The sequence below is a fragment of the Schistocerca serialis genome, chromosome 4, assembly GCF_023864345.2.
Source record: "Schistocerca serialis cubense isolate TAMUIC-IGC-003099 chromosome 4, iqSchSeri2.2, whole genome shotgun sequence".
Lineage (NCBI taxonomy): Eukaryota > Metazoa > Arthropoda > Insecta > Orthoptera > Acrididae > Schistocerca > Schistocerca serialis.
In genome coordinates this window covers 750328247-750342563 of record NC_064641.1, presented here as the reverse complement: position 1 = coordinate 750342563, position 14317 = coordinate 750328247, and the positions used below count along the sequence as shown (strand labels likewise).

The 14317-nt window shown below is 44.7% G+C and overlaps 1 protein-coding gene and 1 pseudogene across 1 annotated transcript in view; both read right to left on the bottom strand.

Moving 5' to 3' along the window:
• LOC126474742 (sodium channel protein Nach-like) overlaps nt 1-14317 on the bottom strand; it is a 215725-nt gene that overhangs the window by 59310 nt on the left and 142098 nt on the right. Inside the window, exon 6 of the mRNA XM_050102219.1 lies at nt 13990-14275. Within this exon, the coding sequence (XP_049958176.1) occupies nt 13990-14275 (286 nt within the window). The remainder of the gene's footprint in view (nt 1-13989; nt 14276-14317) is intronic.
• LOC126475867 (5S ribosomal RNA) lies at nt 4474-4591 on the bottom strand (annotated as a pseudogene).

Genomic DNA, 14317 nt, shown 5'->3' with positions numbered 1-14317 from the left:
GGCCATTCTGCACGCTGTTTGTAGCACACTTACCAACTTACAGGATAATGGCATGAAATTTAGATTAGTTATTAAAAATTTAATGTTTTCACTATAGTTTGGTACCTATTTTCTGAGAGCGGCTATCGAGAAGAATCCAATGATGTGTGACAAACAGTGAGGTGTTTGAAGGCCAACCAAGGTCACAAAGGTGGCACGAACGTCTATTTACAGAAGGTGTTCGATGTGATTACCATTGGTATCAATGCAATGCTGCACATCGGCACTTATCGAAGCACATGCTGTGACAATTCTCTTTCGTATATGGTGAAAATAGTAAATATTCGCCGAATACGGCATATCCATCCAACGTTGCATTGACATGTAAACACCATTCGACGGTTTCATAATACAACACTAATAGGAACGGGAAGACTAGTATCGTTGAATCAAGCGAATGTGAATGATGTATTCCTTCGAAGAACAAATCGATATGCTTCTCATTTACAGAGAATGCCAACAAAATTCAGTGAGAGCTAGAGACTTATATGCTTAAAGTTATCCTCAACGTACTCACCCTACACGTCGTACATTTAAATATGTGTATGATGAATTGAGAACAACTGGATCCTTAACGCATCGGAAACATATCCGGAAAAGGTAATTTACTAACGAGGAAACGGAAATTGGTACTCTTGCCACTGCGGTTCGAGATCCTTGTGTTAGTTTGCGTCAAACCGCAAGGGAATCTGGCATGAGCCAGAGTAGTGTTCTTCATGTTCTGCATAGCCATAAATATCATCGTTACCATATCAGTCTCCACCAAGAATGAACGGGTACGGATTGTATGCGTCACGTTGAATTCTGCCGATGGGCTCAACTTCAGATTTAGAGTGATGGCACATTTACTAATTTGTTTTTATTTATTGACAAGACTACATTCACGAACCATGGAAATGTTAATTTGCGTAACATGCATTATTGGGCAACTGAAAATCCATGTTGGCTGCGGCAAACTGCACACCAAAATCCGTGGTCGGTGAATGTATGGTGTCGGCTTCTGGAGGATAGAATTATAGGTCCCTATTTCATCGAAGGAAATCTTAATGGTAGGAATTCCTGTAAGAAACATTAGGCTGTTATTGGAAGAAATAGCTTTAGGAACAAGGAACAGAATGTGGTATCAACACGTGGGTATCCGGCACATTTTTCGCTGATGGCTAGAAATGAGTTGCAGAGACAATTCCCAAATCTTTCAATTGGACGCGGAGGAGATGTGTCGTGGCTGGCTCGTTCGCCAGACTTTAAGCATCTGGAGTTTTTCTTGTGGGGATTCGTAAAAGACGTTCCAACTACACCTGAAGATATGCGAGAGAGAATTGTCAGAGCATGTGCTTTGATAAGTGCCGATGTGTTAAGGGATACCACTCAGTCCATGATAAGAAGATTGCAGCACTGCATTGATACCAATGGTCCGGCCGGCCGGTGTGGCCGAGCGGTTCTAGGCGCTTCAGTCTGGAACCACGTGACCGCTACGGTCGCGGGTTCGAATCCTGTCTCGGGCATGGATGTGTGTGATGTCCTTAGGTTAGTTAGGTTTAAGTAGTTCTAAGTTCTAGGGGACTGATGACCTCAGATGTTAAGTCCCATAGTGCTCAGAGCCATTTGAACCATTTGAACCAATGGTCATCACTTCTAACACCTTCTGTAAATGGATGTTCATGCCACCATTGTGACCTTCGATGACCTTCAAAGACCTAACTGTTGCACATCATTACATTCGTTTCGATAGCCGCTTATAGAAGATAAGTACCGAACTATAGAATCCCATTAAAAAAAAACAGTTAACCTTCATATCTTTGAAGCGACCCCACTTAGCAACAAAAAACCAACGTCATATTATGGCCCATGCAACTTTTGTCCCACAAACGTTTCAGCTTCTCTCATACTTTCGGAGCTATTCTTGGTGGCAATAGTCAGTGACTCACTCTGTATAATTCAAGCAGTCATTAAGGCAAGGGGTGGACACACCATGTACTTATGTCCACTGCTAGGACATGTGTATTCTTTCCATCAGATAATGTATGTGTATCTGTACAATACACCACAGGGAAATACAGATGTAGCGGTGGTGAATGAAAAATGAGCATCACAAGTTGCACACTCGTTGTAAGCTGTACGTCATGGTGAGCACGGTATCAGACAGCTGCAGTCAGGTTGTCTTAGATAAAAATTATACGAGGTATTTTCAATAAAGCCTGGCAGTAAAGTTTCTGTTTTGCATGCAGTGATTAGGGGAGCGATCAGTCGCCGTCTGAGAAAACAGTGTACTAGCCTCCGCAGATACCCGCTCTCTCTGGCGCTTCTAAAAATTCAGCACGTTCTGTCTTTCCTGAACAGCGTTCCCGCGATAACTATTTTTTCCTTAAGAAAACTGATTCTTTGACCTATGAGGAACTGAAATCGGTTACTGATATGTTCCGTCAAGCCTGGATTCGTTGGCACAACACTTTTCAAGATGACTGGGAAAGTTGTGAAGTGCAAGGAAGAGAAGGCCTGTTACCGTTTTGATAGAAACAACTGACAATACAGGGTTACCATTACTCGGATTGATCCATGGATCACTAACAAACGTTTTGCACGCATTCTGGAGATCCATTTGAACAAATACCTGTACACGTCTAGAGTATGCACACGCTGGATGCCGTGAGTTCTTAGTTCAGAACAAGAGATGAAACTTGTCGATATGTGCTGCTGTTGTAAACAGTGTAACGAAGGTGATGTATGGTGGGAAAAGAATATTACTGAAGATGAAACATGGATATATTCTTATGAACCAGAAATGAAAAGAAGCTTGGCAGAGGAGATACGACATGACCGAACACCCCATAAAAGTGCGTAGTGGAGAAGTCAGCGCATAAGGCAATCGTCATCATGTCTTTGTGTGAGTTGTTGTGATTGTGGTTGTAGTGTGCATACCCCTGAGATGCAAAATTAAAGAAGGAAGGAAGGAAGATTGGGTTTCACGTCCCGTCGACACCGAGGTCATTAGAGAAGAAGAGATGCAAAATTAAAGTCGCCGTCATAGGAAAACAGATTGAAGTCCCTATGTAATCATGCGAAGTACTTTTAAAAGGTAATGAAACACTCGCGCAACGGATAACGTCTTATTAAGCCTGAATTTAACAGGAGTATGTCCACATGTAAAAGTTAATAGTTATGGATGAAAAACACAGGTTAACCACCACACGACAGCACATTTCAATTATGGGAGGCATATAACCATTACATGAAAATGCGCGCTTATAAAATATGCTATTTATTTCACTTAACGAGCGTTCAAGTGGGAAAACCTTCAACAAGATAGCAATGAATGCACAGGCAGAGAACAGCTCTGTTCAGTTCCGATCTTGGTACTAGTTCTAGGATCACGTTGTAATATACACGACTGTATTTTATTCAAAACAATATTCACAGCAGCATTGTGTGTGCAATTTGAGGGAACATTCTCGTGATATTAATAAAACTGATTTCATCGATACTAAAATAATAATAATTAATTATCACCAGTGTCATAATATAATTTTCTGGGAAAATTGTATCTCAGACAATACTCATGGAAAAAGATAACGGAAATCTTCATCTTCTGTTATCTATGATTCTTCTAGAATACTTTTTTTACTTGTTCGATCTGTTGTAATAATCGGACGCGATTGATATCTTGTAGCACTGAGGTCGGTAAAAAACTATTATGTTGCTAAAGTACTATTTGAAAAATAGAGTTTTTTTAGTCATTGAAATCAATACGTGTATTTGAACTTTTATTTTAATATGACTCTCGTCCTATATAAATGTTAAGTTTTCTGTTCAGCTACAATGGAGCGCAGCCATTAGCGCCATTGATCTACAGCGCGGATTATTGGTAAAGTTCTGAATAATGAGTGATTAACATGGAGAAATACTTTTAAATGTCAATGGACATAGTTAAGGTACAGAAAGATTTAATATACATATTACTTATTGAGAGCGAAACAACGCCTGAACCAGAATTGATAAGTGACTGTCTTACGTAGGCCGCCATCTTAGTGAAATATTGCAGCGACAGTTTTAAATCAAACTACTAAGGAGACAAGAATCTTGATGGTCAATTTTCACGATAATAATTGTGTACTGGTAGCCCAGAATCCACTCAAAAATCATAAATTCGACTTAGATTACGAATAATCTTTAAATATGGTGCAAACAGTATCTCACGTGGTGAAATTGTTCTCTGCTATTGTATAAAACTCCTCCCGAACAGGGCATGAACGCCCAAAAGTACCGACCTGCCGCCGTGTCATCCTCAACCCACAGGCGTCACTGGATGCGGATATGGAGGGGCATGTGGTCAGCACGCCGCACTCCCGGGCGTATGTCAGTTTCAGAGACCGGAGCCGCTACTTTTCAATCAAGTAGCTCCTCAGATTGCCTCACGAAGGCTGAGTGCCCCCCGCTTGCCAACAGTGCTCGGCAGACCAGATGGTCACCCATCCAAGTGCTAGCCTAGCCCGACAGCGCTTAACTTCGGTGATCTGACGGGAACCGGTGTTACCACTGCGGCAAGGCCGTTGGCACCTGCTGATGTAAGAACCCTGATTATTCCGTAACAACTATTAGGAAATATTTTTTGACAGGAAAGAATACATTAGTTTTGTGCGCGTGTGGTATTGTGTGTAAAAAAATAGTTCAATTTGTTTAAGGAAAAATGTTGCCACCTTGAATAATAGTTCGCTGAATTGTGTGAGATCATTGTTGTGAAAAAATTTAGTCCAAATTACACTGCTTGACAGACAACATTGGTACACGTTCTCAGGTGGAGATTTCTTTAACAGGATAACTATATTTAGCTGGCAGAGGCAGCGATTAAATGAAACCTCATGTTACGCTAATCATAAGTAATTGGTTTCGTTGTAGTCCTACCCACGATTTGTAAAATACCGCAATCCTAACCGCACACCACGACGTAATGAATATCGCCTCTGATCAAGCGAAGAGCATATCAGAAAGTACTAACGAAAAGTGAATTCTGAAGAACAAACATTTTCCACAGATGCAAAGCTGATCCTGCAAATCAAAATGCGCTCATCAGTTACCAAAACGACTAACTCCGCAAAGTTAACGATACCATGCCCCTTGAACTATTCCAAGGAGAATCACTACTGGCCGAATGACACCAAATAAACTGCCAGTATGCGGTTGCATGCGCGCCGGCTGCGAGCGGCAGTTAATAGCGTACTGCGCCCATCTAGGCTTGTGCGGGACGTAAGGATGTCAGCAAGATCCTCGTTCGTGGATGTAGGAGGCGGGGTGTAACTTGTCTTAAATTCTAATTTCTCTAACAAGTTTTACAAAAGTTCCAAGTCACTCACCAGTGACGGTAATGATTCCGGGGGTCGTCTAGTCTCTAGCCATGTTTTGCGACCACCACTCCAATGAAATTTCAAGATTTGACAGAGCTCCAACAGGAGGGAGACATTTTGTTTATTTTGTGGGCGGGGGCACGGGCAGAACCTAACCATCTTGCCACGTCCCAGAGTAGCCGCTGAAATGCTGTGTCTTGCAGGTCTCACGGAAAACTTCCAAACGCTACTTTATGTAAGTAAAGGAGAGTAAGACCGTTCTCCACATGGGCATCGCGGCTTTGCACGAGTGGTTTCTAACCATCCGGCACGTTAAGTCCCGTAGCTTTAACATGTCCACCCACAAGTCAGGAGACACAGTGAGTGTGGGAGCTACATCAGCCCTGAAGACTACTTAAAGTTAGACGTTTATGGCCGCAGCGAAACTCGAATACTTGCATCTCTCCACCGTCTCTCTCTGCTAGGTTGCCTTGCTGAATATACGGAAAAATTCAGCTTCTCACAAACCGAAGTGAAGAGCTAATTCAGTTCCCAACTTCACCGAAGTCAATATATGGAATTACATACGCATTTTGCAAGAAGTAATACGAATTATAAAGGGAACATCTCAGTTACCCGTTCAATAGACCGGAGGAGTACTATCAGACCATCAAAATATGAATAAAATATATAGGGTGGCGCTACATATATATTGAAGCCACCCTTAAACTTAAAGGCACGATGGTTCACAGTGCCCAAACAGTGATGAAGGTTTTGACCAGAAATGACATTCCTCGAATATGCACCCAGTGCCCAGACGTGGCACATTTAGATTTTTTCCTCCAACCAACTGTCCAGAAGTACTATAAAAGATCCTGATTTGCTATAAAAACCCAGCAATGAAAGCTGTAGAGGTGACTTTAAAATGCATGAGAAAGAATGGCCTTCACGACATCTTCCAAGAGTAGCGATGGGTATGAGACAAGTGCATCACATTGTACGGGCCATTAAAATTGCTACACCAAGAAGAAATGCAGATGATAAACGGGTATTCATTGGACAAATATATTATACTGGAACTGATATGTGATTACATTTTCACGCAATTTGGGTGCATAGATCCTGAGAAATCAGTACCCAGAACAACCACCTCCGGCCATAATAATGGCATTGATACGCCTGGGCATTGAGTCAAACAGAGCTTGGATGGGGTGTACAGGTACAGCTGCCCATGGAGCTTCAACACGATACCACAGTTCATCAAGAGTAGTGACTGGCGTATTGTGACGAGCCATTTGCTCGGCCACCATTGACAACACGTTTTCAGTTGGTGAGAGATCTTGAGAATGTGCTGGCCAGGGCAGCAGTTGAACATTTTCTGTATTCAGAAAGGCCCGTACAGGACCTGCTACATGCGGTCGTGCATTATCCTGCTGAAATGTAGGGTTTCGCAGGGATCGAATGAAGGGTAACATCCACTGTTCAAACTGCCGTCAATGAGAACAAGAGGTGACCGAGACGCGTAACCAATGGTACCCCATACCATCACGCAGGGTGATACGCCAGTATGGCGATGACGAATAAAGGCTTCCAACGTGCGTCCACCGCGATGTCGCCAAACACGGAAGTGACCATCACGATGTTGTAAAAAGAACCTGGATTCATCTGAAAAAATGACGTTTTGCCATTCGTGTACCCAGGTTCGTCGTTGAGTACACCATCACAGTTGCTCCTGTCTGTGATGCAGCGTCAAGGGTAACCGCATCCATGGCCTCCGAGCTGATAGTCCATGCTGCTGCACACGTCGTCCAGCTGTTCGTGTAGTTGGTTGTTGTCTTGCATCTGTTGACTCAGGGATCGAGACGTGGCTGCACTGATCCGTTACAGCCATGCGGATAAGATGCCTGTCATCTCGACTGGTAGTGATACGAGGCCGTTGGGATCCAGCACGGCGTTCCGTATTACCCTCCTGAACCCACCGATTCCATATTCTGCTAACAGTCATTGGATCTCGACCAACGCGAGCAACAATGTCGCGATACGATAAACCGCAATCGCGATAGGCTACAATCCGACCTTTATGAAAGTCGGAAACGTGATGGTACGCATTTTTCCTCCTTACACGAGGCATCACAACAACGTTTCACCATGCAACTCCGGTCAACTGCTGTTTGTGTATGAGAAATCGGTTGGAATCTTTCCTCATGTCAGCACATTTCAGGTGTCGCCACCGGCGCCAACCTTGTGTGAATGCTTTGAAAAGCTAATCATTTGCATATCACAGCATCTGCTTCCTGGCGGTTAAATTTCGCGTCTGTAGCCCGTCATATTCGTGGTGTAGCAATTTTAATGGCCAGTAGTGTATTTTGCAGGTAACGAAAGTTTGAGTTTGTAAAGTTCTGAAATAAAGTCTTTAGAATATAAGTGCCTGTTTTAATTGAACATCTTACATATTATAAAGCACTTCATTCTTGATATAATATACAGATGTTCACAAAGGATTTGGAATTTCTTATCAGTGATACTTTCAGACGGTGATAAGCCAAAACATTACGATCACTGCCAAGCACAACGTTGGATGCCGCCTCTTGGCGTTGCGGACCGTGACGCGGTAGCAAAAGTATGGAAGCGGAGCAGACACGCACGGACGACCACGCTAGCGAAGATATGGGCTACAAATGGGGAAATCCTCTGAGATAAGTGACTTTGACAAAGGGCAGATTATTATTAAGCAAAGTCTGTGAATGAGTATATCGAATATACCGAAGCTGGTCGAATGTTCACCTGCTACTGTCGTGAGCATCTGTGGGAAGAAGTGGAAGTACAGTGAAACAACCACCAAGCGCTAAATGGTTGGACGTCCATGAATTTTCACAGGACGTGAGGTTTGGAGGCTTGTCTTATCTGTGAAGCAGAATAGATGATGATCTGTGGCATGTCGGTCGAAAGAGCTGGTGCACGCACAAGTGTTTCGGAGCACGCCTTTCATTGTTCGTTGTTGAACATAGAGCTCCGCAGCAGACCACACCTACGTGTTCATATGTTGACCCAAAGGCAACGTCATCTGCGATTTCAGTGGGCACGGGACCATCAGGATTCGACCGTCGATAAATGGAAACTTGCCGGCTCTTTGGATGAATCACGTTTTTGCTACACTAGGTCGACGGTCCTCTCTACAAACTCCGTCTTGGAGGTGAACGGTGGTTAGAAACGTACATCGTGCCACGGACGCAGGGTGGTGGGAGCAGTATTATGGTATGACAGACATTTTTCTGCGCTTGCATGACACCTGCGATAGTAATCTAAGACACGCTAACAGGTGCAAATCATATGATACGTACATAGACACACATCAAAAAATGTTTTGCATCACCTCAGTTCCCAGAACTCCTCATGATAGACGTTGACTGTGGTTACTGTATCACAGACAGTCCCTTTGACTGTTCAGAGATGTCACTAAACCCGCCCAATGATATAAACAACCATGCAAGAGCAGCGGCTATTAGACGGAAAAAAGCCGATTAGTTCCAGTCCTTCCACCACGAAGGTGGTACGGGGCTTGTGTTGTCTGTAGTTCAACCATGCCTAGACGGTCAATACCGCGGTTCGATCGCGCCCGCATTGTTACTTTGTGGCAGGAAGTGCTCTCAATACGGCGTCTCGAAGTGAACAAAAGCGATGTTGTTCGGACATGGAGGAGATACAGAGAGACAGGAACTGTCGATGACATGCCTCGCTCAGGCTACTACTGCAGTGGATGACCGCTACCTACGGATTATGGCTCGGAGAAAACCTGATAGTAACGCCACCACTTTGAATAATGAAATTAGAATCATATTAATACCTTCAGTTGCTAACGGGCGTTGATATATATGTCATCGGGAACAGGCGATCTCGCGCACTCCTCCCGCGAGACCCACGTTCTCACCTTGTATGTCCACACACTACATTCGTAGTGTCCCACCCCAACACACTCATTACTCTTGGAATATATTCTTACCAAGTCCGGTAAGAGTTCGGGGAATATGTGTGCATCCGCACAGAAGAAGAAGGTCGTGGCCGTTGTTGCCAGAACTATATACTTATATGGATATGGTGTCTGTTCTTTCGGACATGTATGTTGATCAATAGTTTTCGTGTAACCACACGACGTCGTGCTACGACTCAAACCGTGCGCAATAGGCTGCATGATGCCCAACTTGACTCCTGACGTCCATGGCGAGATCCATCATTGCAACCACGACACCATGCAGCGCGTTACAGGTGGGCCCAAAAACGTTCCGAATGGACCGCTCAGGACTGGCATCACGTTCTCTTCACCGATGAGTGTCGCATGTGCTTCCAACCAGACAATTGTCGGATAAGAGTTTGGAGGCAATCCGGTCAGGCTGAAGGATTTAGACACACTATCCAAAAATGATTCAAATGGCTCCAAACTTTATGGGACTTAACATTTGAGTTCATGAGCCCCCTAGAAATAGAACTACTTAAACCTAACTATCCTGAGGACATGACGCACATCCATACCCGAGGCAGGATTAGAACCTGCGACCATAGCAGCCGCGTGGTTGAGGACTGAAGCGCCTAGAACCGCTCGGCCACAGCGGCCGGCCACACTGTCCAGCAAGTGCAACAAGGTGGAGGTTACTTTCTGTTTTGGGGTGGCATTATGTGCGGCCAACGTACGCCGCTGGTGGTCATGGAAGGCGCCGTAACGGCTGCACGATACGTGAATTCAGTCGTCCGACCGATAGTGCAACGAAATCAGCATCATATTGGCGAGGCATTTGTCTTCATGAACGATAATTCGCGCCCCCATCGTGCACATCTTGTGAATGACTTCCTTCAGGATAACGACATCGTTCGACTAGAGTGGCCAGCATGTTCTCCAGACACGAAACCTATCGAACAGATCGAAAAGGTTGTTTATGGACGACGTGACCCACCAACCACTCTGAGGGATTTGCTCTCAATCACTGTTGAGGAGTGGGGCATTCTGGACCAACAGTGCCTTGATGAACTTGTGGATATATGCCACGCTGAATACAGGCATGCATCATTGGAAGAGGACGTGCTACTGGGTATTAGAGGTACCGGTGTGTACAGCAGTCTGGACCACCACCTCTGAAGGTCTCGCTGTATGATGGTACATCATGCAATGTGTGGTTTTCATGAACAATAAAAAGGGCTCGCAGTGTACGTGTGTCATTCGAAGCGCACCAGGATGAGTTTATTATACTTCCCTGGCAACCAAAGTCCCCCGATTAAAACCCAACCGAGAATCTGTGGAACAACCTCGATGGCTGTTCACGCCATGGATTCTCACTCGAGAAACCTAGCTCAGCTGCCTACTGCAGTGGAGTCGGCATTGCTCCACATCTCTGTAGGTACCTTCCAAAACCTCGCTGACTCTTTTCCTGCTCGTCTTACAGTAGTCTGCACTGGAGAAGGTGGTTGTTCAGGTTTTCGATCATTGGTAAAATTACTGTGTCTGGAAAGTGCAAGAGGGCCGCACCACAGTATTAAAGCAAGAAATGTTATTATTTTAAATGTTTGTGGTGTGGTGCGGGCCTTCAGGCTAGAGCCTGTAGTCAAGTCGCCGAAAGAACGTCCCTGACATTTCACGCACGTGGAGCGCATTGTGTGGAGAGGACTCTCTAGCGCCAATGTGAGTTCCAGAACACGTAAATGTTGCTATTATGCCGCATTGCGACTCTCATAACTCAAGATCGCACGTGGTGTTTCACATTCTTCGCGGCTGCAAAACGTCTGTCGTGTGCTCATTGTTTACCGTAGATCGTGAGATACACTATGTGATCAAAAGTATCCGGATACCCCCAAAAATATACGTTTTTTATACTAGGTGCATTGTGCTGCCACCTACTACCACGTACTCCGTATCAGCGACCTCAGCAGTCATTAGACATTGTGAGAGAGCAGAATGGGGCGCTTCGCGGAACTCACGGACTTGGAACGTGGTCAGCTGATTGGGTGTCACTTGTGTCATACGTCTGTACGCGACAGTTGAAGAGGGTCGTAATGTGTAATAAGCAGACATCTATCCAGACCTTCACACAGGAATTACAAACTACATCAGGATCCACTGCAAGTACAGTGACAGGCTGCTCACAAGCCACGCATCACGCCGGTAAGTGCCAAACGACGCCTCGCTTGGTGTAAGGAGCGTAAACATGGGACGAGCTGTAGACTTAGTAGTAGTATCAATACGAATTATTGCAACAGTCATCCAACATCGTCCAACTGGAACTGAAAAAGTAAAATCAAAACTACCTCCTCGAAAAACAGTCTGTCCTTTCAATACACGAATCAAAACGGACGAACTGACGTTCATGTAATACTGCGTCTCCACATTCAAAATAGATTTATAAATAGTAGGCCTCCATCGGAAGACACGATGTACCCTGCGATGAGGCATGATGCCGACTGTGCGTCAGCTACCGGAAACACGCTATTTATAGCCACAGCGCGCAGCCCACACAAAACACACAAATTACAACATAAGTATTCAAGAATGGGTTGTTTGGGATGGGTCATTCATGCTGACCCAACAGGTCTCTTTATTTGCTGTCATGTGTATATTAAAATAAAAAAAAAGAATTTTACATTAATAAGAAAATAAATTTAATACGTACTATTATACAGAGTCATATCACCAACTATTTTACATTTCATATCAACACCTCTACCATGGACAACAATACAAATATTATCATCATGCAATAGTTTACAAGACTTCCTTGTCCTAACACACAATGGTTTATCAATAAAAAAATTTGTCGATGTTTCTCCAACACCACGAACTTGAGACATAGTGACACGTCTTTGGAGCAGATACCTCCTCGTGATGTTCTCGGTTACCGGACGTTCATGATCAATATGTCTCAAGTTCGTAGTGTTGGAGAAACATCGACAATTTTTTTTATTGATGGACCATTGTGTGTTAGGATAAGGAAGTCTTGTAAACTATTGCATGATGATAATATTTGTATTTTTGTCCGTGGTAGAGGTGTTGATATGAAACGTAAAATAGTTGGTGATATGACTCTGTATAATAGTATGTAATAAATTTATTTTATTATTAATGTAAAATTCTTTTTTTATTTTAATATAAACGTGACAGCAAATAAAGAGACCTGTTGGGTCAGCATGAATGACCCATCCCAAACAACCCATTCTTGAATACTTATTTTGTAATTTGTGTATTTTGTGTGGGCTGCGCGTGAAGTTTGAATTGAGTTTGGCTGTGTGCTAGCGGCCGGCGACTCTCGTTTTAACTAGTCGCCGGACGCAGATTTTTCAAACGTGACCTTGGACAGGCTCCAATTTGTTTGTTGTGTGGAGTGCCGAATCACGGTACACAATGTGGTGAACCGATGACAGGGTGTGGGTTTGGCGAATACCTGGTGAACGTCATCTGCCAGCGGGTTTTGGCCAACAGTAAAATTCTAAGGTGGTGGTGTTATGGTGTGGTCGTGTTTTTCATGGATGGGGCTAGCACCCCTTGTGTTTTGCGTGGCACTATCACAGACAGGTCTACATTGATGTTCTAAGCACCTTCTTGCTTCCCACTGTTGAACAGCAATTCGGGGATGGCGACTGTATCTTTCAACACGATCGAGCACCTATTCATAATGCACGGACTGTGGCGGAGTAGTTACACGACAATAACATCCCTGTAATGGACTGGCCTGCACAATGACCTGAATGCTACAGAACATCTTTGGGATGTTTCGAAACGCCGACTTCGTGCCAGGCCTCACCGACCGACATCGGTACCTCTCCTCAGTGTAGCACTCCTGAAGAACGGGCTGCCATTCCCCAAGAAACCTTCCAGCACCTGACTGAACGTATGCCTGTGAGAGTGGAAGTTGTCATCACGGCTAAGGGTGGGCCAACACCATATTGAATTCCAGCATTTCCGATGGTCGGCGCCACGAACATGTAAGTCATTTTCAGCCAGGTGCCCGGATACTTTAGATTACATAGTGTACTTATTCAGTTCATGTTAATGGTGCGGCGTAAAGTGTGGTGATTTCAAGTGTATGTGAAAGCGTGATCTCTTCGTCAAGCCATAGAAAAGTAGACAAGGGCGCTCCCTTAAAGAGTCAACCAGTCACATAAGAATGTAGAAGGCATTTTGAGGAAGAACGGTATAACGGTGGGTCTCTGATACCTTTGTCGAAAGTCGTCGAACGAGTAGCAGCAGGTCTGAATAGAATTTTCAAAAAATGGCTCTGAGCACTATGGGACTTAACTTCTGAGGTCATCAGTCCCCTAGAACTTAGAACTACTTAAACCTAACTAACGTAAGGACATCACACATATCCATTCCCGAGGCAGGATTCGAACCTTCGACGGTAGTGGTCACGCGGTTCCAGACTGTAGCGCCTAGAACTGCTCGGCCACCCCGGCCGGCAATAGAATTTTATTAGCGTTTTTTCACTCGTCAGAGGTAGGCATTGCAGCAGCTCAAATTTTCGGAGTTATCTTCTAGTGGGGCTACAGACAGGGTGTAACAACAAACAATCGCATAGTAACATTGCCAACTTAGTCACCGGCTGTCGCGGACGTTCTTTTAGAGTACGACGCGACTGCAGATGGCGACACTTACGGGCTTTGGGCATCTGGTGGGTGGAGCAGTTGCACAACTTCATCATGGCGTCCTTGCGGCACTGGACGATGCAGCCGGAGTAGGAGTACTTGTCGTAGACGGCGAGGTTGTTCTCGTACGGGAAGCGGCAGCGGCGCTGGCCGATGCTCAGGTCGTGCACGTCCCGCTCGTTGAACACTTCCTGCACGGTGAAGGCGCGGTGCCGGATCATGGTCCCTTCCATTCTCAAGATGTTCCGGTCCTTTGTGTTCATTTGCGGCACCTCGTACCGCGACAGTACGAACGCCTGCAGCAGCCAAGATGTTTCAACTAGTGTTCGAAGGACATT